The following is a 27296-nucleotide window of genomic DNA, read 5'->3' on the forward strand; positions in this document are numbered from 1 at the left end:
CCAAATTCCTTTGCTGGGCCAGACCCCAGTTGCCCATTGCCTCCTCCGACACCCTGACCATACCCATCCATTGCACTAAGAGGTCATATCTCTTCTGCTGTGATGCCGCCGAGTGCCACTTCCCCATCAGCAAGCCAGGCTCACGGAGAAGTCACAGGCGCTCTGATGCAGCTCAGCAAACATCTCTGGATGAAATGCCCTCTCTGAGGCCAGGGAAGTAGGGGAAAAGGGATCAAGCCCTGCTATTTTTGGATGGGTCCCTCTGGGAGCCCACAGTTCATGTCATAGGCTCCTCCCCCTCAAAATGTGCCTGCTTTGGCTGGAGAGGAGGCAAGCTCCAGCCACGAGCTGTTTCAGGAGGAAATACAGACAAGGGTGGGGGAAGGGGAGTGGGGAAGAAGTGATCAACCGGGCTGGGCCAGAGGCTCTTTGCCAGCTGTGGTTCCTCGCCCATCCTGGGAGACGATGAGCGGTTAGAACCCGCAGATAACGGCCCTGGCACAAATCTACTGACCCTCGTGTCAGAGCCGAGACCGAATCAATACCAGAGGCAGCTGATCCCCTCCCCTTCCCCCCTCCAAGCTAGTGGATCCTGAAAGGTTAACTGCCTGTAGGGCAAAGGCAACACAGAAAAGGCGTAGTGTGGAGTCCTCCCCTCTGCCCACATGTCTGGAGGTCCGGCCTGCAGAGAGGGCCAGGGAGGAGGCCAGAGAGTGGCATTTCTGACATGGACGCTGCTGCCGGCCTTGAGAGAGAGATGGGAGCAGATTCTCTTGCATGTGGGTGGGAATAGGCTTAACGTGGGAAGCTGACTTCAGCCTTAACATGGGCAGATGGCCTAGGAAAGGGGGAGGGGTCTGTGCTGTCCATGAACACAGGCAGCTTCCGTGGTTCCTCCCACCTCCCCTGCTAAGCAGCCACAGGTCATCACTATGGATGCAAACGGTCCAGGAATAGGACTTTGATTCTCCAGCATCCTACCAGCTTCTCCAGTGGGTCTGAAGCCTGCAATCATTGGGCTAGGTCCCTACCTGATTTATTCCATTACTTGCTCCAGGGCAACTGGTCCAACACCCAGGGATGTCAGCAGAAAGATGCCCGCTGGCTTCGCTGGGCTTTTGGATGCAGCCAAGAACACCAGATCACAAGCGATTCCCCAACGGCTCTGCTGAACTCAATACAATGAAATTGTACTGCAGCAAGATACCCCCCGCACAGATGCCTTGCTTTTGTGAGGGGCAAATCCACAAACACTGCCTGTGTCACAGGTTGGCCGCCCCTGCAATAAGCTAACTAAATCAGAGATGTGCAAGCTTTCAAAAACAATGGCCTGCTTATTTTGGAGGCTCAGAGTTCACAGCCTGAAGAGCCACAGTCGACATATAAAAGCTGCTTATTTCTACAATTGCTGTTACTATCTCCAGGGTCGCAGGGGCTGTCCTGTACCAGGCTGGGGTGCCCTTAGGTCAAGAGTGTGATTCCTACGGGTGCCTGGAGGAAGGGGGCAGCCTCTCCTCTCCACTGTAAGGACCTTGCCACAGTCACCTATGCCTCTGTCACCTGGCAGCAACGGAAGCTCCCAGCGCTGCTGCATGCTGAGATTAGCACACAGTGCCGCAGGGGGATTCCCGGGGGGAGCCACACGTCAGGAGCACACCACTGCCCTGCTCCGAGAGATGCCCCCACCTGCCGACACACATCCAGGTGAAACTCAAAGATGATCCTGTCTCGAGCAGGGGGCTGGACGAGGTGACCTCACAAGGTCCCTTCCAGCCCTACTTTCCCATAAACTCAAGGCACCAATGCAAAGCTTTACGCTTCAGGACCTGGTTCCCTATGAAATCACAGCTCTCTCCCAGCTGCTGACTGCTATCTGACAAAGCTGGGACACTCTAGGAGAAACCTCAACCCTGGGGCTTGCTCCTCACTTGCTCTACTGGAGCCTGAATTAGTGGCATGCTGGAAGGCTTCCTTGCCAAGGCTTGTAGAGTGGGGGGGAGGTGGGGAGGTAGAGTTTAGGGCTAGGTGGCAGGTGAGGAAGGTTATTTAAAACATCCCCCTCACTAACTGGCGAAAACCTTCTGTGGATCAAGGGGGAAGGTGCAGCCCCTTTCCACTGTATTTCCAAAGATGGTGCCTACAGAGGGGAACTTGAAACCATGCTTGCAACCTGTACACATGCAATACCACTCAAGTGCAGCCATTTCTGGGGAGGAAGGCAACCGCCAGTCTAAGCCCAGCTGGCCTAGGGGAGGAAGGAAGGAAAGGCAGCCAAGCACAATCAAGCCAGCCTGATGTTTCCATCATGCCAGGAGGATTTCTCCCATCACTGCAGCACAGACTGGACCACAGCCGCCAAGACTGACCACAGAGCCGAGCCTCACGGAACTTGCATATCCAACCGAGGGGAAAGTGGACGAGCGCAACCGGCTGCAATTCCTGACTGCCAGTCAATGGAGGGGGGGTCTCTGGACTCAATTCTCATCGACCTGACTCTGGAAACAAAGAGGGAGGGTCCGAGCGAGCAGAAGCCGCGAGGCTTGGGCAGGAGCCTCAGCCTTAATGCAAAGGAGACTCGGGCGACAGGAGTTTCAAACCCAAGGCTTAGCCAGCTGCTCAGCCAGATGCCCTGCTCAGCATGTTCCCCCACACATCAGAACCAGGAGGAATCATAGTCACCCCCACAGATCCCATCCCACAGCTGGTCCGATCTCCCTCGTCACCCTGCACCTGCTTCTTCATCCCACAGCACAGCAGATGTGAACCCTGTGATTGCTGGCGGGTGGGGTGGGGGGTAACCCAAGTGACAAGCCCAACCCTCCATCCCCCTCAAAACTGGCCACCCCTGCCCCCAGCACACACACACACTCTCCCCTACACTCCTCCTCATCACTGCCTGCAGCAGAGAGACCAGGGATCCACCCCCGCAACCACCACCACCGACTGACCTGCACAGCCATTGAAGCCACAGGCTATAACAGAGCCTTTCTCTACAATGGTGGAGGCTGCTGGGATCTACGGTGGCATGAAGGCTGCCTGGGCCAAACGCCATCGCACCAGGCAGAGGACTGGAGCAGATCCTAACCATGCAGTGCTGAGCCTCTGCAGCACGGGGCCCAGCCAGCAGCCTTTCAGCCAGTCTTAGTTATTTATGCCTTTCCAAGGTGGGTCAGGGCCAGGGGGGAGGTGGTATGGGGGGGATACAGTGGGGAGGAAGAAAGAGAGGGAAAGAAAAACTTACAAGACCAGAGCAGAAGCTGAGAAGCATCTTTGGTTACATAACAGGAGAGCAGAGAAGCAAAGGAATCAGTGAGACGGTGGCTGCCGGGCTCCACTGAGAGATCCCCGCTTCTCTTTCATCTCCTGCAGTTCCTCCAGTCAGAGAGGGGGACGGAGGGGGGAAGAAGGGGGGAAAAAACCCCCACAGTGCCTGATGCAAAAGGAAAATCCTGCACCAAGAGCTGAGGTTGCAATCACCGGGAGCTGAGAGCACAGTCGCTCCGGTCCATCCGCCTGTGCGCTTGGCGGCCAGATGCTATCGATTCCTAACCCCACCGCAAGGGCAGGGAGTGCGGAGGAGCGGCAGGGAGGGTGGGGGGGCGTGCGCATGGGAAACAGTGCATTTTCATTTCAAACCCAGTTCACAACTTTGCTGCACACAATAAGGAAATCATAGCGTAGGCTCCCTAGGCAGCCTAGCTCCCGGGTCTGTAGGGACCTCCCCTGGAGCTGATCTCCCTCTATAGGAGGGAGGGGAGGCAGGCAGAGCACAAGATGCTTTGACAGTGGGTGAATGTAGCACTGTTTCTGCCAGTTTGGTTTTGTTTTTTTAAAGCCACCGGACAAATCCCACTGGATTATCCCTAGTCCGCCCCTCGGCTGATTCACAACTGTCCGGCAGTGGCTACGACCGTAGATTCTACTTCTCCGATGGCCGCGTCACCCACTCCCAACCACAGCCCATTCCACAAGATACAGCCAGGCCTGAAAAAAACTCAGCAACCATCAACTAGCCAGCAGATCTGACCTGCTAGCCGTGGGTTGGGAAAGAAGTCCTACCAACAAGAGAGAAATCCTGCTCCCACTCCCAGCAGCTGGGGAGAGGGGATGCGTGGGAATTCCTATGCAGAGGCTGTCCCTGGCCCCTGCTCGAAGCAGACTGAAGTGGGAAATGGAGTGATCAGAGGTGACCCCTCACCCAAGCCAGGGAGAAAGCACTGATGTCTGTCGCTCTTCACCCTGCTAGCTGATGCCTCAATTATACAGGGCCTCATCCTTTGTATCCCCCACTCGGCTTGTCCGCAGCTGTTGGCTGGAAGGAGCGACTATCCTTGTGGCTCCAGGCCTCCTCACTCTCTTGATGGCTGGGTACATGCTGACCTGCCCCCGTACCTTGGCAGCTCTAATGAAAGTGCCCACATCTTCTGCCCACCTGCCATCCCCACTCCACTGTTCAAATCCTCCCATGCAGCAAGCAGGCCTAGGACTGGTTTCTGCTGCTGCTTAAAGGTCACCCTCCCACAAGGGAAAGTCTACTGGGTTTCACACCTTTCCTGCCTCTACAAGGAGGACTAAAACTGATCAAAGTCTCCTGGGTTTCATTCTGCTGCTGGGCCAGGTTGGGAGCTGCAGCTGCACCGGAGTGGTCTCTGCCCTCAGAGGCAAGGAGGCAGCACTCAGATATGACAGGTCCTTCCCAGAAGACAGAAGCCTTCCTTGTAAACCAGGGCTGCCAAGGTTGCCTGCCCCCTTCCCCGGGGAGGATCAGGATGACAGGCCAGATCTGGACCCACCCCCAGAAGCAGAGCAAGGGTTAATGCAGCCATCATTCACCCCACAGCCACTCTCACACATCCCCAATTGGGCTCCGTACCCCAGAACTCAGCAACGGGCCCTACCCTCACTCATCCCCCAGCCCTATTCCCTGCCCCTCCAGAAACCCTGCAGGCCAGTTGTTAGACGACCCCCCCCACCCCATTCTAGACAAAAAGCTTAGCAGTCAAGACCTGGACCCTATGAATATTCCTGATAACCCACCCTACTTAACACCTGGGGTGATCTAACCCTAAGTGACCAGATCCCAATATCAGACATTTCCTAATGCTCAACTTATATTTCCCCTTCCTGAATGAAATGAAACTGAACTTAGAAAAAAAAGCCTCAACGCACAGCAAAAGATTGTATCTGCTGCCATAACACGCAATGCCCACAATTACCATAACTGAAAGAAAAAAAGAAAAAACAAAAGAAGAATGTTTTTGCTTGATCGGTTGGGCTGTGCGAGTTTCACAGCGCGGGAAATATACAGTGGGTTTTGATGCCCCTCTCTTTTCTAGTCAGGGTCTTGGTCTCGTGGAAAGGACTTTTTCCGCAAGGAGAAAGAAAATTTGGCAGAAAGCTGATGTTATTGGATGCCTATAATAACAGGAACTATTCTGGGACAGGTGCTTTAAACTCAGCCCACCTACACCTGATTTTTTTTTCCTCTGGTATATTTTTAGCTAATCTATGCACCTCAGCTCAGGCCTGGGGTTCAGGCAGGTTCTAACCAACCAACCCCAAAATCACAACATCCCAAGCCATGATTGGCACAGGGTTGCTATTTCTCCACTAAAGGATCACACCAGTATAACCAGTGTCAACATCTATCCTTCCTTCCCCCCAAATGTAGGCTAGCACCATGCGTCCAACTCCGTAAGTCTAGTCCGTGTGCAGTGCGAGGACCAGTTGAAGGGCACTGCCTGGGAAATTACTTGAATGAAATCTCGCAAATGCCCCGTTCTTGTAAATCAGGCCAAAAGTATCTTCCACTGGTTTCGCTTCAGCTTTGCAATTCAGTCAAACGGAGGCCCAAACTGCAGGCAGGCTACCTCTGAGGTTTAAAAGCTTTGCAACCCAGCCAAAGAGAGCTGAGCAAACTGAACTGAAACTGTGCCTTCGACTCAGCCAGCACCGACAGGGGACTGCCGCGCACAACAGAACTCGGGCTCTGACGTGATCTGCAATACAACGGGGGCAGACAGACAAGACGGTCTCTTTGTTTCGTGGGATAAGCCAGCCCCATCGGGTTCCAAACAGCTTGGGTCATCTTATTTTCTTTTATCCCCAGCTTTACCATGCGAGAGAACAGTAACTGAGCTTCACACGTGCTGGGACAGCGAGTTTCACCATAGAGGGAAGCAGTGAAGGTTGACAGTTTACACAGATAAGAAAGATTCACTTCCTTTACTGTTTACCCTATGCTTTTCCGCCCCCCAAACACTCCCCCCCCCCACCCCTGCCATCTCCAGAACTGTATGAATGACAGCAACTACAAAAGCAGTATCACAGCTTGAGTTTTAGCCATATGGATCTGCCCCAAATGGGTTAGATCAGCGATTCTCAGCCACGGTGCTGCAGTACTCTGGGGTGCCATGAGATCTTTTCAAGGGTGCTGTGGGATGCTGTGCCATATTAGCACCCTTAGGTGTGTGAACACCTACACAAGATTCACAAGATAAACCCAGAGGTTTCAAACAGGGATCCAGGGTGTCAAAGCCGTTCCTCCCTGCCGTGGGCTTTCCGAGTCCCTTGCAACAGAAGAACTGCTCTGGTATTTTTCAGACAAGGTTCTTTGGGTAAATCCAATATCTTTTATTAGACCAACTCAAATAGTTGGAAAAAATTCTTCTTAGCAAGACACCCTTCATCAGGCTGAGGAAGCATTTTTCCACATTCAAGAAATGAGTGAAAGCCAAGAGCTGCCATTTTCTGAGGGGGTCCTCAAGTCTGATTGAAGGGTGTTTTGAGTCTACCAAAGTTGAGAACCACTGGGTTAGACAGTTATTGCCAGCTGCAACCATTACTATTCTAGTCTTCCTACCCCCTTCGCTACAGGGCAGTGGTGCTGAACGAGTAGTAGCACTGATGGGAAATTGTTACAGAGGGGAAAAGAGGCCAGCCACAGACTCAGCCCTGCACCCTGTGCTGATTGTCTGGGGGAACCCCCCAGAGCAGCTAGATTTGAAAACCTTAAACACATACACAGAACCACACACACACAGAACAAAATACAGCCATGGGGCAGGCAGGGGCAGCTCCACCAAAGTCATCAGGTGGAGGAAAAATAGGCAACAGCTGGGAAAGTTGCCCCCTGCAACCCACAGTCATCAGGGATCAGACGGAGGGGGCCAGGCCACCTTTGGCCTTACCAATCACCAGCCAAGGGGTCAGTAGCTATTCTCCTGAACTAAGACCACTTGTTCCCTCAGATTTCCTCACACCCCATTGAATTTTAAAGGTGGATGGGATTTTTCTCTCTTTTCAACTCCAGAGCCAAGAACACCTCCGAGAAAGAGTCACACAAAAGCAGGGAAGGGACCTCACCAGGCCATCTACTCCAGCCCCCTGCTCAAGGCAGGATCAACCCTGAATAAACCATCCTGGGGCGAGTGTTGTGTCCCACTGCACACTCAACATTTTTCCAGAGTTCCCTCTGTATTAAAAGGGTCATAGACCGGCAGTCCCTTGCATCTACCTGGAGGCCCTGGCAACTCCAAAGGGACCCAGCACTAGAAGAAAGCAAACAAAAGAGAATGAAATAAAAGGCCTGAATTAAAATGAACAAGCTTGCATGGGGATGAGGGTGAATTCCATGCTTTGAAGCACCAGCCCAATCAGCAAAGGTGTAAACCTTTGCTGGAGTGAACAATGGGAAACCTGAAAAGAGAAATAGGCTGGAGGCAACTGCTGGTTCCATGGAGCATGGTACCCCTGGTACCTGTCCGCCAGCATAGCCAAGGCTCCACACCAATTCTCCACACCAGCACATGTACCGTAGGGGTGGAACATGGAAAAATTCCTTCCTGACCCCTGCCTATGCCCTGAAGCCCGAGGGTCAATTCTTCCTCTGCCTGAGCCACCCCAAACCACCAAGGTCACACAGTTATCCGGCCCATTTCATTCCAACCGCACCATTTGGCTATTTGATTTCCTGCCAAACAGCCTGGAATTCCACGGGCCAGCAAAACGCTGCGGGAGGACACAGCTCCTTTTATTCTCAATGTAAGAGAGCAGAAGTCTGTAGACATAAAGTAACAGAGCGAAAGTCAATGTTCCTAAGTTTTCACCGGACGTTTAAACACCTTGTCAAGTCACCCCTCCTGCTCACCTCCGCTACGCACTAAAGAACCACTGGATGTTTAAAAAAAATAAATAAAAAAAGTAAATAGTCTCACAGATCCCACCAAACCCATAACCGCAGCTTCAAAAATGGCAGCACCACCACACTCACCCATCCGGGCAACGTCCGGTAATGGCTCCTTTGTGGTGGCTGCCCTGATCTCAAACCAAAGGCCGTAACCCAGACCTTCTGCTTGTCCCCCAGCCAGCTCACAGCAATATGACTCACTTATTGTCAAGAGGGGAGGGAGGTGGAGGGGCAAAAATCCAAACTCTCAGCATTCAATAGCTTGGTTGTTTTCCACAATGCGGAGCTGAAAGGCTAATACTGGCTGTAGCCCGGCTGTCTGCCTACAATGAAATGCATGGGAGGTGACAGCAGCAGTGTATCATCCAGACTAAGCCAATACGTATTACACTACAGCCATGAGTTCCTGCACGCTTGATCCCTGGGCTGTGGACCGTCAGCCAGAGCCCTGAGCACACAAATCTCAGAGGAGGACGGGCTGTGCTCTATGAACCTGTCAGCTCCTTGCAGAAGGAGAGGCAGCAATGGTCTGGGCAGGGATGATGGAGTCCCCATTGTTTCAGCTGCTGTCATCTCACCCTGGGCTGCCACAGCTCTGAGAGCCATCCTTCAGGAACATGCCTGTCTGCCAAGGAGGAACAAGGCGGGAGGGACCTAGTCCAGAGCCTGTGTGCAAGCCAGCTCCTCTCCCTTCTCCCAACCCTCCAGCTGGGCACCTCTTGGCTTATTTGGGGGAGGTATAAAACAGGAAACTGGTAACTCAAATCCACCCCAGGCCTCATGCTATATCCAGGGCAAGGCAGAGAGGGAAGCTCGCTCATTCAGAGTCCACTTTCTCAGCACACCCCAGTCTGATCACACAAGGAAATGAGATTCTGGGGTGGGGGTGGGCGTGGGGGAGGGAGAGCTCACAGGCCTAGGCCAAGTAGGAGAGCGATGGACGTGCTCTGGAAACCCACACACCATGTAAGAAGTCTTTTCTCTCTCTGCTTCCCCACTTGGTCACAGGGACAAGGCTGTGCTGGTTCATCGATACCAGCACTGAGCCTGCCCCCAGCAGACGGTCCCCTGGGACTGGGGAGCAGGAAGTGCCCGTATGCATCCCCTGCAAGGTTCCCGCAAAGTGCCCGATGGCTCTCCCCAGGCTGAGCTGGAGTCAGACCCTTCCCTCCCTTACTCTGCGAGCAGAGGGTGCCTAAGGGACACCCAAGGGTGGCACCCACCCACCAGGAAGATGGCAAGGAGGGAGAGCTGGGATCCTGGAGTCTGCCCAAGCCCAGATCACACTGAAAAGCTGTGGAAGGGGGAGGGCAGGACGCAGCCTGGGCCCCTGTAGTAACCACTCCCTTCCCTCCCCGAAGTGTGCGAGTACTGAGGGGTCAGAGGGGGGCAGGCGGGAGCACTCACCTCTCTCCAGGCTCCGATCTGTCTTTGGCTTGGCTTCCACGCCGGGGAGCCGGCTGCTCAGCGTGGGGCTCGGCCACTTGCCGGGTATTCCATGCGGCGGGGTGGGACAAGGGGGCCTGGGCACTGCTGGGCCGGGGGTGGAAGCGAGAGGTACAAAGGGGTGGGGTAGAAGCAGGGCTGGGGGGTAGCGGGGCCCAGGGCGGGAGGGATCGGGGAAGGGAGGGATCGGGGAGGAGGAGGAGGAAGAGGAAACAATGTAGCAGCGCCCACAGCGAGGGTTCCAAATTCGAACGCTGCGGAACACCCAGAGCTTTCGATCTCCGAACGTTCGGGCTCGCCGCGTTCCAGCCGCGCCTGCTCGGGCCCCTGCCGGCCTGGGCAGGGGAGGCCCGGGGGAAAGGGGGGGCTCTGCCTGCTCCTCACGGGGGCGAGGCGAGGCGGGGCGACGGGCGCGGGGCTGGCGCTCGCTCTGTGCCCGCGGCCGCCCGCTCCCTACCGGGCTCAGCGGGGAGCTCGCAGGGCCTGGTGGAAGGAAGCGGAGCCCGGATCCGTCCGCCCGGAGCAGCGCGCCTGCGCCGCCTGGGCTCGACCCCATCCCTGGCCGAGGCGTGGGCAGAGAGATCGCGCCACCTGCTGGGCTTCCCGGGGCACCGCGGTGGCGGGAGGGCGCTCCGCTGGGCTAAAGGGCGCAGCACCTCGGGGCTCAGCCTCTTAGGCGGGGGTGCAGCCTACTTTCCGGACCCCTTCAGTGGCAGCAGCTGTGCTAGGGGATCCGAAGCAGGCCCTCCTACCCCTCTACCGGGGCTTTCAAAACTTAAAGCCCTGATCTAGAAACTTGGGAGTGGATGAGAGAGTTGGAGGGCAGTGGTGAGACACCCTCAGCATCCAGCTCTTGCTTCTGGTTGAGGTTGGAGGTGCCAAAGACACGGGTCTGCCTCTGAAAGGAAGAAGCAAAGGCTCGGAGCTGGCTGGGAGGTAGAAAAGTGGAGATTTGGGCAAGTGGCCATCAAGCATCATGGGCTCTGCTTTCAGCCAACTTTTGGGCCTCCAAAGTCTCTCCAGTTAGCTGGAGAAAGTGAGGATGGAATCAGGAATCGTGTGCAGTCTTGGTTGTTTACAACGACTGCACAGAACAGTGTTTCCCTCAACCACCAGAGACTCAAGTAACAGGAGGCAGTTTCTTTGCTCATAGCTCTGTACCTCTGGCAGACAGGATCTCTCTCTCATGCCCCAAAGGATCTCGCTCTTATGCCTCTTTTTTAGGGTCAAACTACCTGTAACTAGGCCTAGCCATGCTAGCAATCTACCTGACCAGGAAGGAGGCTCTGGCCCCTGGGGACTTCTGTGGACTGCAGGATGGTCGTCCTGTCCCTGGTCCTTTCACGTCTCTGGGCAGAGCTTCACAGGGCAGAGTCCATTGGCTCCTAGCCTGTGACCTTGCTCCTGTCCCCATTTTCTTTTTAGTTGTCAATCAATTGACATATACCCAGTAGCCCTGTCTAATAACAAGGGAGAGACTAACCATTGCTCCACGGATGTTAACCTTATATATCAACTAGGCCTGTAGCTGTGGCTGGCACTTCCTTCTCTTACAGCTTCTCAGTCTATGCTGCTGCTTCTCTCAGAAATACCCAGACACACCAGTGCCTGCATTTGCTGTATCTACCCCTAAGGAAACTTCTTGGGCCATACAGTTCACCTTTGAGTCCAGTTTTATCCCATGCATATTTTCTGGGGTGGGGGTGTTTCTGTGGTTTCAGCTGCCTGGTTACACAAAGGTTATGGGTCTGAGAATACCCATTGCCTTCAACACAGTTTAACCCAATCTATAAACCCAATGTGCTGGGCTCCTTGCAACCATGTTACAATCCATGCCCTAAAAGCAAAGCAGGGGGTAGGAAGGGATCCAACATACAATCAAAACATCTGATGAGTCTGGTCTGGCAGCACCTAGATATTATGGCAATTAGCAAGCTATACTATATATACACTATGTATTTTCACAACTGAAACTGACTGTGGACTAATAGTAGGTAAGATATCAAGACTACGTATCACTTTGGGCATCAGGACACACAAGAAACCAGCGCTACTACCATTTCCTCAGAAAACTTCTAACCTCATTTCTGTTTTCCCTACACCAACCCTCAGCCAGTTCTGCTTTATATCCAAATACTTGTCTGATGCAGGCACTGGCCACACCTGAAGCATGTGGTATTAGGATAGAGATCATTTGTGCATTGTTAACAGAAGAGTCTTTTGCATCTGATGCTCTCCCTTGTCTTCTAATGAATAAGATGAGAAGGTGCATGGCAGAGAAGGGGGTTTAGGCAGCTCTCAGGGCCACACTCTGGAAACTGCAGAGTAATGTTCATGCTCTGTGACCTTTCTTCACCTATTTTTCCAAACAGCAACACCAATATTGACACCTGATATCACTGTGGGATGTCACTGTGTAATAGGCCACAATGTAGCATCACTGTATATTCCAGGACCCCAACTTGCAGGGAATAAGATGTCAGGAGTAACATCTTACAATCATGTCAATCTGTTCAATGGGCGACCCTGGCTCTGAGTTTCAAAGACACCCTGCAACACCCAGCAAGATGGATACAGATTACAAAATGTTTCATTCGGTGTTTCACAGAGCGGTTTGATTCATAAAGGAGCAGAGCTGGGACCCATTGCATGTGCTGTGTGGGCTATACAGGATCAAGCCAGGTTAGTTTTGGGGATGTGAAACCGCCCAGGAAAAAGAAAACTCAGAGTGCTCTAGGAAGTGGTGTGGTGGGTGAGTCACTCAGGAACACCTCTTTCTGTGGGACTGATGCTGACATAATGCCATAGCCTACAGCAAATCAGCTTTGTAAGCACTGAGGGTGTCATCATCTGCTGAAATTTAAAACAGATCTTCAGATCACTCTTAATAAGTAAAGTCATATAGAGTCCTTCATAAACCTAGGTGGGTTAACCCCATCATCCTGGCCAAGTAGCACCTCAGGTAATTACTGTGTGACAGGCTAAATGACCCCTGTTAATTTGGTAAGAAAAGGTGTTTGTCACTTCCTGTCCTGTATTGCAATGTACTATTGCTGTGCACAGGGAAACAGGAAATAGGATGTGTGCTTCATTTGCATCTGAATTTTTAAGTTGTTTTGGGATCTGCTTTAAGGGAAAGTATGATATGCATGGAGAATTGGTTTCATTCTGCACAATGTTGTTTTATTGATAGGATCAGAAACAAACACACAGTGGGTCTGACAAGGGATTTCAGATGGACTTGACTGCTCTATGGTGCCTCTCCTGCTATAGCTACATAGGCACAGCTCTCTTGCCAGAGCTCTGTGATGGAGACACGGGAATGGTAGCAGAAAAGGATCTTAAATCATGCCACCAAAATGACCCCTGAATGACATTAGCTGACAGGAGCCCTCTTCTGTCAGCAGAGCTGTATCTGCCCCAGGGGTTTTGCCAACATTGCTACATTGGCATTGGGGTGAGATCTTTCTGCTACACATAGCCAATGTAGTTAAGCCAGCTAAACTTTGTAGTGTAGATCTGGCCTTAGATTTTTTTAAAAGGCAGCTAGATGTCATTTACATTCCTTCTGTCTTTTGTGTCTACTCTGTACCTAGCACAACAGAGTCCAGATCTATGACTGGCTCCTCTGGGCTACTACATATGGAATTCACTGCTGTGAAATGGCTGTAAAATGGAAGTAAATGACATGTGAATCTTGGGCTCAGGCACATGCACACACGCTCACACACATCCCATCCTCCTCCTCTTCCTCTTCTTCCTCATCCTGCTGACTTCAAGGGGAGTGAGACAGGTTTGTCGCAGGGAAACAATCAAGAATTCAGATCTCTGAGCCACCACCTAATGCTTCTGTTCCCAAAATGCGGTCCATGGAGATTGTGCTAACCAATTCGTGAGTAGCTGGCTGATTCTGTGGCTTCTTCCTCTTCCCCACCCACCTCCTCCCCACCCAATGCCACATTGCATTGAAGAAGTGACTTTACATTAAATACTTCCTTACTATTAATTTTTGTACCTGAAAAATGACAACAGTAATGTCCACAAGGGCGTTACATGGTCAAGAGTAGAAAGGAAAGGGCGTTGTACAGTGCATATTAGGAGGGAAGGTGGTCCAAATGTCTGGGTATGGTCAATGTGGTGAGTGGGAAGGGAAGTGTTCAGTTGTGGTTCACACTATGAAACAGTCTTTTTTCTAAGTTTCTTCTTTTTGTTTGATGCAGAAAGCACTAGGTGAGGTTCTCTAGCCTGTGTGATGATCAGGTTAGGTTACCCTAGCAGCTCCTTCTGGCCTCTGAATAATATAATACGGCTGTCTAGAAGTGAATTGCCCATGAGACCTTTGCATCCACTCAGACATTGCCTAGAATAACTACCAGGAGTAGCTTTAAGATGACTGAAGCTGGGCTCATTATCCTGGCTGCTGGGACAAGCAGAGGTTAGGGCGCTGCAAGGCCAGTACACATGGCTGATAAGGGGAAGCCTCGCTCAATAATGACCTCCTCTGGCCAGATAAGGGATAGCAGTGCTGGGCTTCAAAGGAAATTCTTCCCAGTCAGTCACATCTGGAAGGATGGAGGTTACGATAAATCAGAGGTTCCCAAATTTCTTCTTATTGCATGCCCCCTTCCAGATTTACCAGCTGCCCATGTACCCCTATCTGCATATGTTTTATAGTTTAACCCCTTAAATGCCAATTATAATAAAAAAATCTGCCATGACAAAATTTCTCCCGCATACCCCCAGAGTTGTCTTGCGTACCCCCAGAGGTATGCATGCCACCATTTGGGATCCCCTGTGATAGATGATAGCTGACAGAAAAATTGGTGGGAATTCCTGTTAATCTCAGATGTGGAGGTCTCTCTCCCTGCAAAATCCTGTTGTTTGCAGCTAGTGTTCTCTAGTTAGTGTTATGATTATCTAACTGGTGTATTTTATGCATTTGTTTTACAGCAGAGCACAGAGACCCCAGCTGGGATCATGGTGAGTGATGTACTAACATGCCATAAGGCAGCCCACACCCCAAGGAGTGGACGGACAACACAGACAGAGACAGGCTATAGGAACACACAGTGGCATATACTAGGAGCCTGGAAGAGCAGTTGCTCACTCACAGCTCATTGAAGTCCACAGAATTACTCACAAGAGTAAGCATTCATTAGACTGACAAAAGGTCTCCACAATCTGGAAGGCCCAGATCCACACACAAACCAACTGCAGATGCTTCCTCAGAGGCCTGACGAAGGGTATTTGTACCCGAAAGCTTGCAAAGAAGAATTTTTCCAACTATTTGAGTTGAAGATACTAGATTTACCAAACAAACCTTGTCTGCCTATGTCCTTAGACCAACACAGCTACAACTTGTACCCCAGATCCACATGAGCATTAAAACGTTTAACTCCCATAAGCACCTAAATTCCTCCTAAAAGTGTTTGACTGGAGGCATCACAGGTTTGTTGTTATTAAGATAAGAGGACAAGGCATATTGATGAGTCACTAATGATCCAGACTAAGATAAGGCAATGGAGAGACATCCCATGACTTCAATGAGAATATGATCAGGCCTTGTTGATAAAGCAAACATTCCTGACTGTGGCATAATAAAGGCTCTTCTAGGAACCAGTCTGGTGACTCTGTTTTCTCAGGTACATTGTTATGGAGCAGAACAAGGCAATAGAAATGCCAGTGGTATCTCAGCCCTCATTGTTGCTCCTTCTCCTGCCACCAGCAAAACACATCAGAAGAAAGAGGAAGTGAAACTAGTGCACAAGGCGGTATATTTACTTATACAAAGATACACACACGTGCATACACACACAGATGAAATTATGAGTCTATTGTTGGCTGATAGATAAACCAATCAAGCTCTTGTCAGTCCTAAAACAGAGATGCTGAAAAAGTTCCAGCGGAAATGAGCACTCTGGGCCTGTGGTTCTCATTCGGTAACCATCGGCTTCCTCTCTGGCAGGTGTTTACTCTCTCAACAAAAGAAAATGGGCAAAGATACTCCACTCCACTGTCACACTGTGGAACCTCTGAGAACTCTCAACTTTCTAACGCTCTCAGGAAGTTTCTGTTCTCTCCAAATGCCACCCTCTACCCTGCATCTAAACCAACAGAGAAGATGCTTACACATGATGGACACTGCAGTAAAGCAGAGGTGTTCAGGCAGTGAAGAAACAAAAAAAATCACACCACTTTTAGCTTTGTAGAAGTGCTGTGTTAGACACCAGACTGGCCTGATAGAAGCTTGGGGTGGATATGTGCACCACAGGCCTGGGATTGTGGGATTCAAAACACAGTTTTGGGCCCTTCTGGTTTGGAGGGAAAGCTTGGAAGTTTGACATCAGTTAGATGCAGCAGTGTCTGCCTGAGTCTGCAGGCAGCTTGAAGCAATAGTTCATGGTGCACCTGAAATGTGATGGGTGGGCATGGAAGCACTGCATCTTTGCAGCTTGTGCTTGGTCAATCACACATGCAGTTAGCAACAGCGCAGGTCTATAATGAAGACAAGATCTGAGAGGCCATCAGTAGTCCATGTTGTTGCTGTTCTGAACCTCCAACCCGACCAGGAAATACCTTGCATCTCCCTTGGGCATCACCCCAGAATACCCTCACATGGCAGAACAGCATAGAGTCCTTTGACTGGCTGTGTATTATCTTAGGAAATCCTCTGGACATTAAAAAAAGCTACAATGTTAAAAAGAATTAGAGAAAAGTCTCATTGCAAGGTCTAATATTTCACAATCCCAGGAACTTTTTTACCAACTCATTGCAAATATTCTTTTTTGCACTTTTCTGAGCATTTGGTTTTGGACCATGGACCAAAATGCAATCCCAGCTATATTTCCTACCCCTAATTCCTGCACTACTCAACTTCTTTAGTAGCATAGAGCGTGGGGGTGGGGAAACAGTCTGGTTCACTTTAGGATTATCAACCCACCACTCACATGTACCATCCGTAACATGACCGGTGACAGGCTGGGAGTTTCCATGGCATCTCCACAGGCCTTGGACATCCAACTGGTCACTGCATGACAGAGGAGGACCTCCCAGTAGGCCTCTGTGTTTAAAAAATAGCTCTTCCCATGAAGAGAAACAGGGTAGCATCATCCTCAAAAGTTCGAGTGAGAACTGCACACTTGCTGTGAAGCATCTTGGACAAGTCGTTTTGATCTATGGTGCCTCCATGCTGTACTGTGTCCCAGCTAGAAGAGACAGTGGCAGAATAACAGCTTTTCTTCTGCTTCAGGCCAGACTGGTAGCTCTTTGTGAGGCAATTCTCTTGAATAAGCAGGGCTGAGGGTGAGAAAACATTAGTGAGAGAATTCAGTTGGGAGTTGAAAAGTAGGATGCAATGAGCCTGCCTGAGCCTTGCTGACAGCACAGATCAGGTTTCACGCTAACCGCTTTCCTCTTTTAGCACTGTATCTCTGCCCTAGAGGAGATGAAAACCAGACCCTCAAACCCAAGGAGAGGGGCTGGGGGCAGGAGGCACATTGGAGTCCCAGGCTCTGCTTCTGTGTTGATGTGCATCAGCTCCAAATCTCAAAAGGGCCTGTTTGCTGGTGAGGAGCAGAGCAACTCTTGTTTACTTCTCATTACTGCTTCTTATTTGCTGCCTATTCCTGCAGAAGGAAGAGGGGGAGAAAAGCTGGAAACCCCAATCACAGGGAAGGGAGTGGGGTCCAAAGCATGTAGTGTTGGCCTAACCAACAGCTCTCTCTGGGGACTTCACCGCTGGCTTCACTGGGTGCCACTTGCACTGTTGCTTAGTGCTTTTGAAAATCCCACTTGGTGGTAGATGTTAGCTTAGAAAACAAAGTTATGGGCTTTCAGGCTTCCCTGGGGAGATATTTTATTTTTATTTTTTTTACATTTTTTCATATTCCAGGTCAAATTAGCCAAATCAGTTCTGAATCCGCTCAGCCGAGCAAAATTCAATCGTTCAAACACCATATGTAGCCTACAACCGGCAAGTATCCTGCACCCCAGATTTTTCAGCCTGGGGCTTCAGATACTCACAAATCCCTGGGAAGATGCTGGTGGGAGGCTCACGTACACTTCTCCTGGCTTAGGGAAGGAGCCGTCCCACCCGCCACCCCCACCATGATTCAAACAACACAGGCCTAGCTTGTCTACCCAGAGTTTAAAAGGCTTGGCATGAGACCCAGCAGTAGCAGACGGTGCATGCAGGGTTTGGCAGGAGCTCTGCCAGTTTACACCAGTTGAGGGTCTGACCTGAGGGGGCTACTGAATACCCAGAACTTGCCACCTGCTCTGGATTCAGCCGTACGACTGAACAGCAAAACAAGCTGCTCTGCTCTCTGCCCACATCCTCGCTTCAATGCCCCTGCCCTAAGCAGGCCTTCCTCATCCTCTCATCTGGAAACTTTGAGATTCATTTAATACCACAGAGACATTCAAGTCCAAAGGGGGAATGCCATACTGGATCTGGTATTGGCAATGGGAGATGACATGATAGCGGACCTCCAGATCGATAGCCATCTGGGGGACAGTGATCACCTAATAATAGAATTCACCATAAGACGGCGAGTGGGTAAGGTAACTAGTAGGGTGAAAGTGCTAGACTTTAGGAAAGCTGATTTCAATGAACTCAGGCGATTAGTCAAGGACGCACTGCAGAGTAGGAGTTTTGAAGTGATGGGAGCCCAAGAAGGGTGGCTGTGCCTTAAGGAAACGATCCTTCGGGCACAAAGCAAGACGATCCCCGAGTGAGGTAAAAGAGGGAAAGGGGCCAGGAGGCTTCCCTGGCTGACCAGAGAAATCCAGAGCAGCCTAAGGGACAAAAGGGGAGCACATAAAAAGTGGAAACAGGGAGAGATCACCAAAGATGAATATACCTCCTCTGCTCGTGCTTGTAGGGAGGCAGTTAGACGGGCCAAAGCTACCATGGAGCTGAGGATGGCAACCCAAGTAAAAGACAACAAGAAATTGTTTTTTAGATATAAAGGGAGTAAAAGGAAGGCCCAGGGAGGAATAGGACCCCTACTAAATGGGCAGAATCAATTGGTGACAGACAGGGGGGACAAGGCTGAACTCCTCAATGAGTTCTTTGCCTCAGTGTTCCTAAGCAAGGGGCACGACAAGTCTCTCACTGGGGTTGTAGCGAGGCAGCAGCAAGGCGCCAGACTTCCATGCGTAGACCTTGAGGTGGTGCAGAGTCATTTGGAAGAACTGGATGCCTTTAAGTCAGCAGGCCCAGATGAGCTCCATCCGAGGGTGCTGAAGGCACTGGCCGACATCACTGCAGAGCCACTGGCGGGAATATTTGAAAGCTCATGGCGCAAGGGCCAAGTCCCGGAGGACTGGAAAAGGGCCAATGTGGTCCCCATTTTCAAAAAGGGGAGGAAGGAGGACCCGGGCAGCTATAGACCTGTCAGTCTCACCTCCATCCTTGGCAAAGTCTTTGAAAAAATTATCAAGGCTCACATTTGTGAGAGCCTGACAGGACAAATTATGCTGAGGGGAAATCAGCACGGGTTCGTGGCAGGCAGATCGTGCCTGACCAATCTAGTCTCTTTTTATGACCAGGTTACGAAACGCCTGGACACAGGAGGAGGGGTGGATGTCGTATACTTAGACTTCAGGAAGGCCTTCGATACGGTATCCCACCCCATACTGGTGAACAAGTTAAGAGGCTGTGACTTGGATGACTACACGGTCCGGTGGGTGGCGAATTGGCTGGAGGGTCGCACCCAGAGAGTCGTGGTAGATGGGTCGGTTTCGACCTGGAAGGGTGTGGGCAGTGGGGTCCCGCAGGGCTCGGTCCTTGGACCGATACTCTTTAATGTCTTCATCAGTGACTTGGACGAGGGAGTGAAATGTACTCTGTCCAAGTTTGCGGATGACACAAAGCTATGGGGAGATGTGGACACGCCGGAGGGCAGGGAACAGCTGCAAGCAGATCTGGACAGGTTGGACAAGTGGGCAGAAAACAACAGGATGCAGTTCAACAAGGAGAAATGCAAAATGCTGCACCTCTGGAAGAAAAATGTCCAGCACACCTACAGCCTAGGGAATGACCTGCTGGGTGGCACGGAAGTGGAAAGGGATCTTGGAGTCCTAGTGGACTCCAAGATGAACATGAGCCGGCAGTGTGACGAAGCCATCAAAAAAGCCAATGGCACTTTATCGTGCATCAGCAGATGCATGACGAATAGATCCAAGGAGGTGATACTTCCCCTCTATCAGGTGCTGGTCAGACTGCAGTTGGAGTACTGCGTGCAATTCTGGGCGCCGCAATTCAAGAGGGATGTGGATAACCTGGAGAGGGTCCAGAGAAGGGCCACTCGTATGGTTAAGGGCCTGCAGACCAAGCCCTACGAGGAGAGACTAGAGAAACTGGACCTTTTCAGCCCCCGCAAGAGAAGGTTGAGAGGCGACCTTGTGGCTGCCTATAAGTTCATCACGGGGGCACAGAAGGGAATTGGTGAGTATTTATTCACCAAGGCGCCCCCGGGGGTTATAAGAAATAATGGCCACAAGCTAGCAGAGAGCAGATTTAGACTAGACATTAGGAAGAACTTCTTCACAGTTCGAGTGGTCAGGGTCTGGAACGGGCTCCCGAGGGAGGTGGTGCTCTCCCCTACCCTGGGGGTCTTCAAGAGGAGGCTAGATGAGTATCTAGCTGGGGTCATCTAGACCGAGCACTCTTTCGTGCATATGCAGGGGGTCGGACTCGATGATCTATTGAGGTCCCTTCCGACCCTAACATCTATGAATCTATGAATCTATGAAAGGCACCTGGTGCCCATGGCCACTGCTCTCTCCCCACTGCTCCTTGTTTTAGGAGTCGATGGGGTAAGGGAATTCATGGGAAGAGCTTCTTCTAACTTCTGCTTCTGTTGCCGTGCAGGCTTGTGACACAGAAGAGGTTGAGAGGCACTGATTCATAAGCTTCTCTAATTAGGCATTTCATTATACCATGTCCAAGTCTCTTTTCTTCGGGAGAGTAGCCACAGACTCCTGGGGTGTTTATAGACGTGCTCCAGGAGGGAGGAAAAGGGGGAAGGGGAGGGAGGGCACTTTAATTAGAGTGGTTCTGAGAGCTGCTCTAATTAAAATGCCTGGAGCATCACGTGTATCAGCATCCCTGTGTTGGAAAATGGTGGCAGAGGCACTTTAACTAAAGCTCGTCAAGTAAGTTTTAGTCGAAGTGCCCCTGCTGCCATTTTTCAGTGTGGAGACACTGATACAGGTGACACTGGAGCCTGCTGGAGCATGGTAATTACCATGCTCCAGGAGACTCAATTAATCAAATCCATTCTGATATGTTGCAATTACAACACATTCAAGCAGGCTCTCTGCATGTGTATAGGCGCCCCCTGGTTTTCCTTTTTCATTCAGGAGATGAGTTTCATCTGTCTCAGTCTATGGCTTCCTGTTGCTGCTGCTTTATGGATTATGAATTATGAAGGACAAAAGACCCTGGGCTCTTCCTTCTGCAGCCCAACTCAGCCAGGCAAGGAACTTGTCTCCTTTTAACCTCTGCAGGTATCTAAGCTTAACCCCTAATCGGCAACTGTATTGCCTGGGTCAGTACTGTGTCCTAATACTCCTTGTATACTCCATATCTACAACCCTGCACCCTCCTTGGGGAGGCATCAAGTCTCTTGCGATTAAGGCTTAGCTTGTTCTGCCTCATTTCAAGCCCACGCAGACACTGTGGGTGTGAAGGTTTGAGTCAAACATGAACATGATTGGGCTCATGTTCTGTTCAGACGAGACAGAAAAGGAGGAGAGAGGAAAAACACCACAGGGGGCTGAGGGTGAGCAAACAGAACGGAGAGTGGGCAGAGTGAAATGCAAATATGGGGGAGACTGTGAGAAAAAGGCACCAAGGGTTAGGGAAAGAGAAACTGTACAAAGGCAACAAACAGCACAGCCCCCGTGGCCTCACTCTTACGTTCTGGGTAGCCCGGGGGGGGGAAGGGGGTGTCCCCTGTCCTTGGCGCATAGCAGAGATTTCTCCTTTGCTAACAAGATAAGTCTGTTTGTTGTTTTAAATTGAAACACCCTTTCATGATCAGCGGCTTCAGACTGCAGAGGGAGAAAGTTCCCAAACTCAGCCTTAACTGTGGTGGTGAAGAGGTTGGCAGAAGCTCAAACACAAGGAGTTTCTCCTTTGCCAGGTGTAATATTTTAGGATTACCCTGATATGGTGTCAAGTAGCAACTCCACAGACAGACTGAGGAAAGGGGCTATAGGGTAGAGGAAAATACTGGGCCAGACTCTGATGGAAGAGACCTTGAGGAAATGGAAATTAGCATTGGGCCCATTCACATTATAATCCTGGATCGTCAACTGGTGTAAATCAGCATTGTGGTATTCAACTCATTGACAACCTGGCCCATGGCTAGAAGATTGTTCAGCAGATCCCTTTCCCAGTACAGGGCTGTTCTCTATACCGTTCTGTGAGGACTGATTTCAAATGCCTCATGTGCTGGAGTGTCCATAAATTACTTTGGAAGACTTGTTTAGCTTCACCTTGAGGTAAGCAGCTGGCTGGGCCTTTCCATAAGGGCTTCACAGGTTCTGAAATGCCCTCCCATCTCCAGGACAAAGAAATCTAAACTAGGCAGCTGCAGGATCCACGTGATTCATCTGGGGGTAGAAGAAAGGTAAAGGGGTTGCAACACTGCCTGGATGCATGGAGGTGCTAGTGTTCGATTGTGGGCTGCTGTTTACAATGTGTTGCACCCTGAGCTCATAATGACAGATTGGGAGCCTGAGTGTTAAAGCGCTGTATTTATTCTAAATGCAAATAAGCCAAGAAATACAAAATAATTAGTTCCCCCTTACTCCCACTGGCCCAGGTTGTAACTCCACCCACTCCAGTGGGGTTTATTCTGAGTTATACCAGTGTGAGGCGTGTGTTAAGGCCCCTGGGTTTCATTTATCTCTATAGTGTCAGACACAAGGATGGGGGAATGCAAATAAATGGTGCCTGATTCTCACTTAGGCTGAAACCACTTCACTCCACTCTGCCAAGGAAGGAAAATATGCTTTCCTCTTTTCTTCCTTTCTTTCCTTCCCTCTCTTCCTTCCTCCTTTATTTGAGGTATACAGTGTATTACTTTAGCATTTCATAATTTTCCATGTATTTATCCTTGCAACAGCCCTGGGTGATTAGGAAGCAGTATCATCTATTCACACTGTATCTGTATTTAAACACTCTCTTTAAGGCTCATGTGCATTGTCCAGTTGGCATGAATGGATCTGCATAGACATAAAAATGAGGCCCATAATCTCTCCCTGGTTCATTATTCCTTTGCGTGCCCATCACATGCTGGGCACTGGATGAGGGTCCAGGTGCCACTCTAGCATTTATTCAAATGAAAGCTCATAAAGAAATGCACAACTCTAGAACTCTTGGTTCAGAGATGATAGCTTTTATTAGACCAACTAAGAAATTGCAGGAAAGCTCATAATGGTTCGCAGGGACCCAGGGAAGGAGCTAGGCTCTGTGGCTGGCAGGAGTCTTGACAATAAGGGGAAAGAAGCTGTTGAAGGTAGGAAGGTTTTCGGTCTTCTTCCGACTGTGGGAAGGAAACTGTTAGGGAAGTTCTCATTCCTTTGGTACCAGGAGAGGGGGCTCTTCAGCCAGTGGGAACCAGCATCAGGATATGAAAGGAGAGAGTGAGGGAGGGAGAGAGAGGAAAAGTGCAGCAGCAGCTGGCTGCTGCTGGGGGTAGGATCTAGGAGGAGTTGAACTCTGTCAGTGGGGCAGGGAGCCAGGATGCTTATTAAAACACAGCAGAGCCCACAGGGCAGAGAGAGGAGAGAGCAAGAGGCACTGCTTTTACCCTAACCACTAAGAGGAGCATCTGGAAGTGGCTTTTCCCAAACAAGGCACCAGGGAGCAGGGCTTGGGAGGCATGTGAGAAACTGTGCCACGGCCTGGAGGGCAAGTGAGCTCTGGGAATCCAAGAGAAAGGAAGGAGTAGAGGCTGCGTCTCTGGAAGGCACTTGTGCTGATTGGGAAAGAGGCAGGCAAGCCAGGGGGGAGCTGGGCAGGAGGGGAGGCACTGGTGGGTAAAGACCCTGAAGCCACCACAGCCAGACGGTGCCTGGTTCTTGCATGGACCCAGTGTGACCAGGGAGGTCTGGACCAAGTAGCAGCCAGGATCAGCGCAGGAGTCCACTCCAGTGGCAATGCTGCTGCTGCTGCGCCTGCTGGAAGCCGAGCTGCTCTTGGCTTCCCTGATCTCCACGCTGGAGTCACTCTCTGGGCCCTTCGGGCGATTCTCCGCCGAGCAGACAAGGTAAGGTAGTGCATGGCCCCCCTGCAGCACCTTCCTCCGAGAGCCCTGGCCCCCAGCTCCCTGCACTGGTGGGTGCTAAGTATTGGTCTCTACACCAGTACTGCTGGGTGCTGGGGGTCTTCTCCACTGGAGCTGTGAGGCAAGGGAATGGGGCCAGCTGGGAGGAGATTAGCAGGAAGGCAAGGACTAGGATCCCAATAAGGGAGAGCTGCTCAGTGGGGACACTGCTCATCTCCATGGGGAAAAGGAAGAGAGCTGTTTGGTTTGGGCCTGGGTTGTGATGGGGGGTGCTGGGTGGGAGCCACAGGACCCCCAAAAGCAGTCATCCCCACCTCACCCTCTACCCTGGCAAATCCCCCTTGGAGTTTGTGCTTTGGCACAGCAGAAAAATTCTCCCCCACCCCCTTCCAGCACATGCCACGAGGTGCCCAAATGCAGGCTCCTTCCCATAGCAAGCCGGATGGGGTGAGGTGCTGCCTCTCAGCTAGTCCCCCTCCTCCCCCAGCTCCATAGAAACTGATATCACCTTGCTTTCAGGAGCATAATTAGGATGATTAGAGAGGCCCCCAGGGCACTCAGAGGCTCTGATGCTTGGCACTCCGCCAGGTGTCCAAAGAGCCCCTGAACTACAGGGACTGTCACTATTTCTATGAAGGATATTTACCTGTCTGCCAACTGCCAGTAGTTGTCTTCTGTAGAGGCAAGGGTGAAATTAGACCTCCCAAAAATAAAGGTCCATGATCTTCTCTCCATCAGTCCCAGCAGGGCCACTCAGCCTTGAGCTAGAGCTCCCCTGGTTGTCCACCCCTATGGTCTCTCCACACAGCTCTGTGAATGCCCATTCAACGTGGCTTGCACCCCTCCAGCTCTTCCAGTAGAGCCTCTTTCAATGCATGTCAGTCCTTCCTGGGTTAAAAGTGGATTTTGCGCTGGCCTGACCATAGCCTCTCAGACATTGGCTGCAGGCCAGGCAGAGTGGACAGTGAAACATTGCTTCAGTCAGGAGAAAGGATTCCTCCCACTGTGGGGCACTCAGACCCAATCTCATAGCTGAGACTGCCAACAAGGGGGTGCCAATGAGTGTTAATTGCATTTGGCAATGGCCCTGTAGGAACCGGGCTTAGTTTCCACCAACTGCTTAGCAGCACTCAGAGGAAAGAGACTCTTTCCCTGCTAGATTATGCATTTGGATCCAACCTAGGTGGCTAGTGACTGAAAGTCAGTCTCCTATTACTGATTCCCCAAAGCCCTTTGTAGCTCATTCTTGACCTACAGCTTCCTCTTCTTGTCCAGGCCTCGCAGATCTATGACAGTGTCAATAATGGGAGGTAGGGTGTGGCCCATGGCACCAAGCAGGCCCTACAATGAATCTGAACCCATGGGCATCCAACAACCATGCTAGAGGGCACCACTGTGAAGCCCAGCTTGCATGGTCCATGCATGCTACACCCCAAAATGGAAGTCATGGGGCCAACAGCGTCCGTGCCACTAAGCATGGCCAAGCATGAATGAGCACATTGTGCATCATGGCAGCACCCCCTAGCATGGTCTGGAGACACAGTGGATGTGACCAGTGGGGCTCCACTATGGGCTACACTTACCAAAATGCATCCCAGACTCAACAGCCCTCCAATCTAAAGCTACCGTAGATGCCAGCACCTAGACTCCCAGCTGCCTTTGCCCACAGAGGCATTACCAGGTGCTACCATGCAATGGAAAAACCACACAGCCAGGTTCTTGTCCCCCTAAAGGAGCAGGGGAAAGAGGCATATCCTTCATTTGTCCCTTCAGAGCAATCATTAGGGATACAAAATGTATGGGCCAAAACCTGAGCTCCCAAAACTTCTGATGAGGTCAAGGTGACCAAGGTCTAAGGAGACATAACTCCATTGACTTCAGCAGCATTGCACCAGAGCTGAATTTGGCACAGTGGGAATTTGGCAGAAGGGAGAATTTCAGGGTATGCATCTGGCCCTCCCTTCACAAGGCAGATGTAAATCAGGAAGAACTCCCTGATTCTCAGCAGGGAGGAAGTCACTGGGGGTCACATCGCTGTTCAACCAGGGTTGGGAGAGGAGGATGGGGTGCTGGATTTGAATCCTGAATCTGAACAAGAAAAAGCCCGAGGTTCCTGGACATCTCAGAGGCAGGCAGCCTGTCTTTGGAAAGTTGTGTAGAGCTAGGGCAAGAAACAGAAATATTTGCTAGGGGCCAGAGACCCAGGGGGTGTAACTGGATGTGGATCTTGCGATGGATCTTAAACCAGCCGAGTTTTGACCCGAAATCCTCTCCCATCCATTTCCTTGAGCCTCAGAGGCGACTGTTTTCCTTGGTGTTGCGCAATGGAATCGCTGGAACAAATGACACAGTTCCCGATGCCTGTCAAAACCAATTTGCTTGGAGCGACCAGAAAAATGCTTTAACTCTGCCTGTTGGTGCTCCCGCAGGCCTTACGCCCACTCACAGCCACGTGACAGCCTCCTCTCCACCCCGAGCCATGCGACCCCTTGCAAACCTCTCCATGGCCCAAGGCCTGGCAACCTTTTCCAGGCCCACCCTAGACCACTTATAGGGCTGAGATCACTGGGGCTGGCTTGGATCTGAGTGCAGAGTCCAGGCAAAGGGTTGCACAATTGCTTGGGAGGGGGAATTTAATGTGGATCATATTTAAAGGACAAGATCAGTGGGATGGGCATCAGAGGATGTTTCCAGGAGGTTTCTGGGAGCCCTGGTGGGAATGCACCTTTGATGGAGATACACTAGGGATAAATTTGGCCATAGGCACTGTTGCCAACTGTTGCAGGTTTTATCACAGCTCCAGTCCTATTTGATGCTTTTTTGTAAAGTCTCCACTCCAAGATTACATAAGAAGCGTTGCTTTCATTTTAACAAAAAGAGAAAGTTTCTAACACTAGTGTTTGCAGAGAAAAGACTGGAAACGTGACCCTCACTGCCCCCACCCCCATTCCCAGCAAGCTCAAAAACTAGGAGGCAAATGGAAAGATCCCTGACTTGCTTGTTTTCCTAAAAAGCTCACAGTATTGAGGGCAAACTCACAAATTTCTGACTCCTGATCCTTGAACATACGTAGCTTGGAGCACTGCCAGCCGGTTCACTAGTGTGAAGGGCAGACAGATGCACACAATCGTATGTACACACACACACACACACACACACACAGACTGTGCAACCATCACTCACGCAAAGCTGCACTAAAACACACGCTTGCAAGGCAGGTGCCTCTCCCAGCCAGTTTTTGGACGCAGTCCATATGCTGGCAGAACCAAGGCTCCTCCTGGGGTTAGGCTTTTTTAATGTGAAAACTAACAACAAGATATCGGGAGGATCACGTGCCACCTCTTACCCAGTCCCCACAG

At 51.0% G+C, this 27296-nt stretch overlaps 2 protein-coding genes across 3 annotated transcripts in view; one reads left to right on the top strand and one right to left on the bottom strand.

Moving 5' to 3' along the window:
• CSK (C-terminal Src kinase) overlaps positions 1–10156 on the bottom strand; it is a 54892-nt gene extending 44736 nt beyond the window's left edge. The window contains exon 1 of one of the 2 annotated variants that reach the window (XM_006273143.4): positions 9596–10156. Coding sequence is in view for 1 of the 2 variants with exons in the window: in XM_019477856.2 (XP_019333401.1) it covers positions 3242–3268 (27 nt within the window). In the remaining variant the exon portion in view is untranslated. Of the gene's footprint in view, positions 1–3241; positions 3284–9595 lie in introns of those variants that run through there. The other variant, XM_019477856.2, reaches the window with a different exon arrangement.
• A 13151-nt stretch (positions 10157–23307) lies between these two features.
• Positions 23308–27296, top strand: part of LOC102574304 (collagen and calcium-binding EGF domain-containing protein 1) — a 30557-nt gene continuing 26568 nt past the window's right edge. Inside the window, exon 1 of the mRNA XM_019477872.2 lies at positions 23308–23919. Coding sequence (XP_019333417.1) covers positions 23810–23919 — 110 coding nt within the window. The 5' untranslated portion in view covers positions 23308–23809. The remainder of the gene's footprint in view (positions 23920–27296) is intronic.

This window comes from Alligator mississippiensis, chromosome 11, assembly GCF_030867095.1.
Source record: "Alligator mississippiensis isolate rAllMis1 chromosome 11, rAllMis1, whole genome shotgun sequence".
Classification (NCBI taxonomy): domain Eukaryota; kingdom Metazoa; phylum Chordata; order Crocodylia; family Alligatoridae; genus Alligator; species Alligator mississippiensis.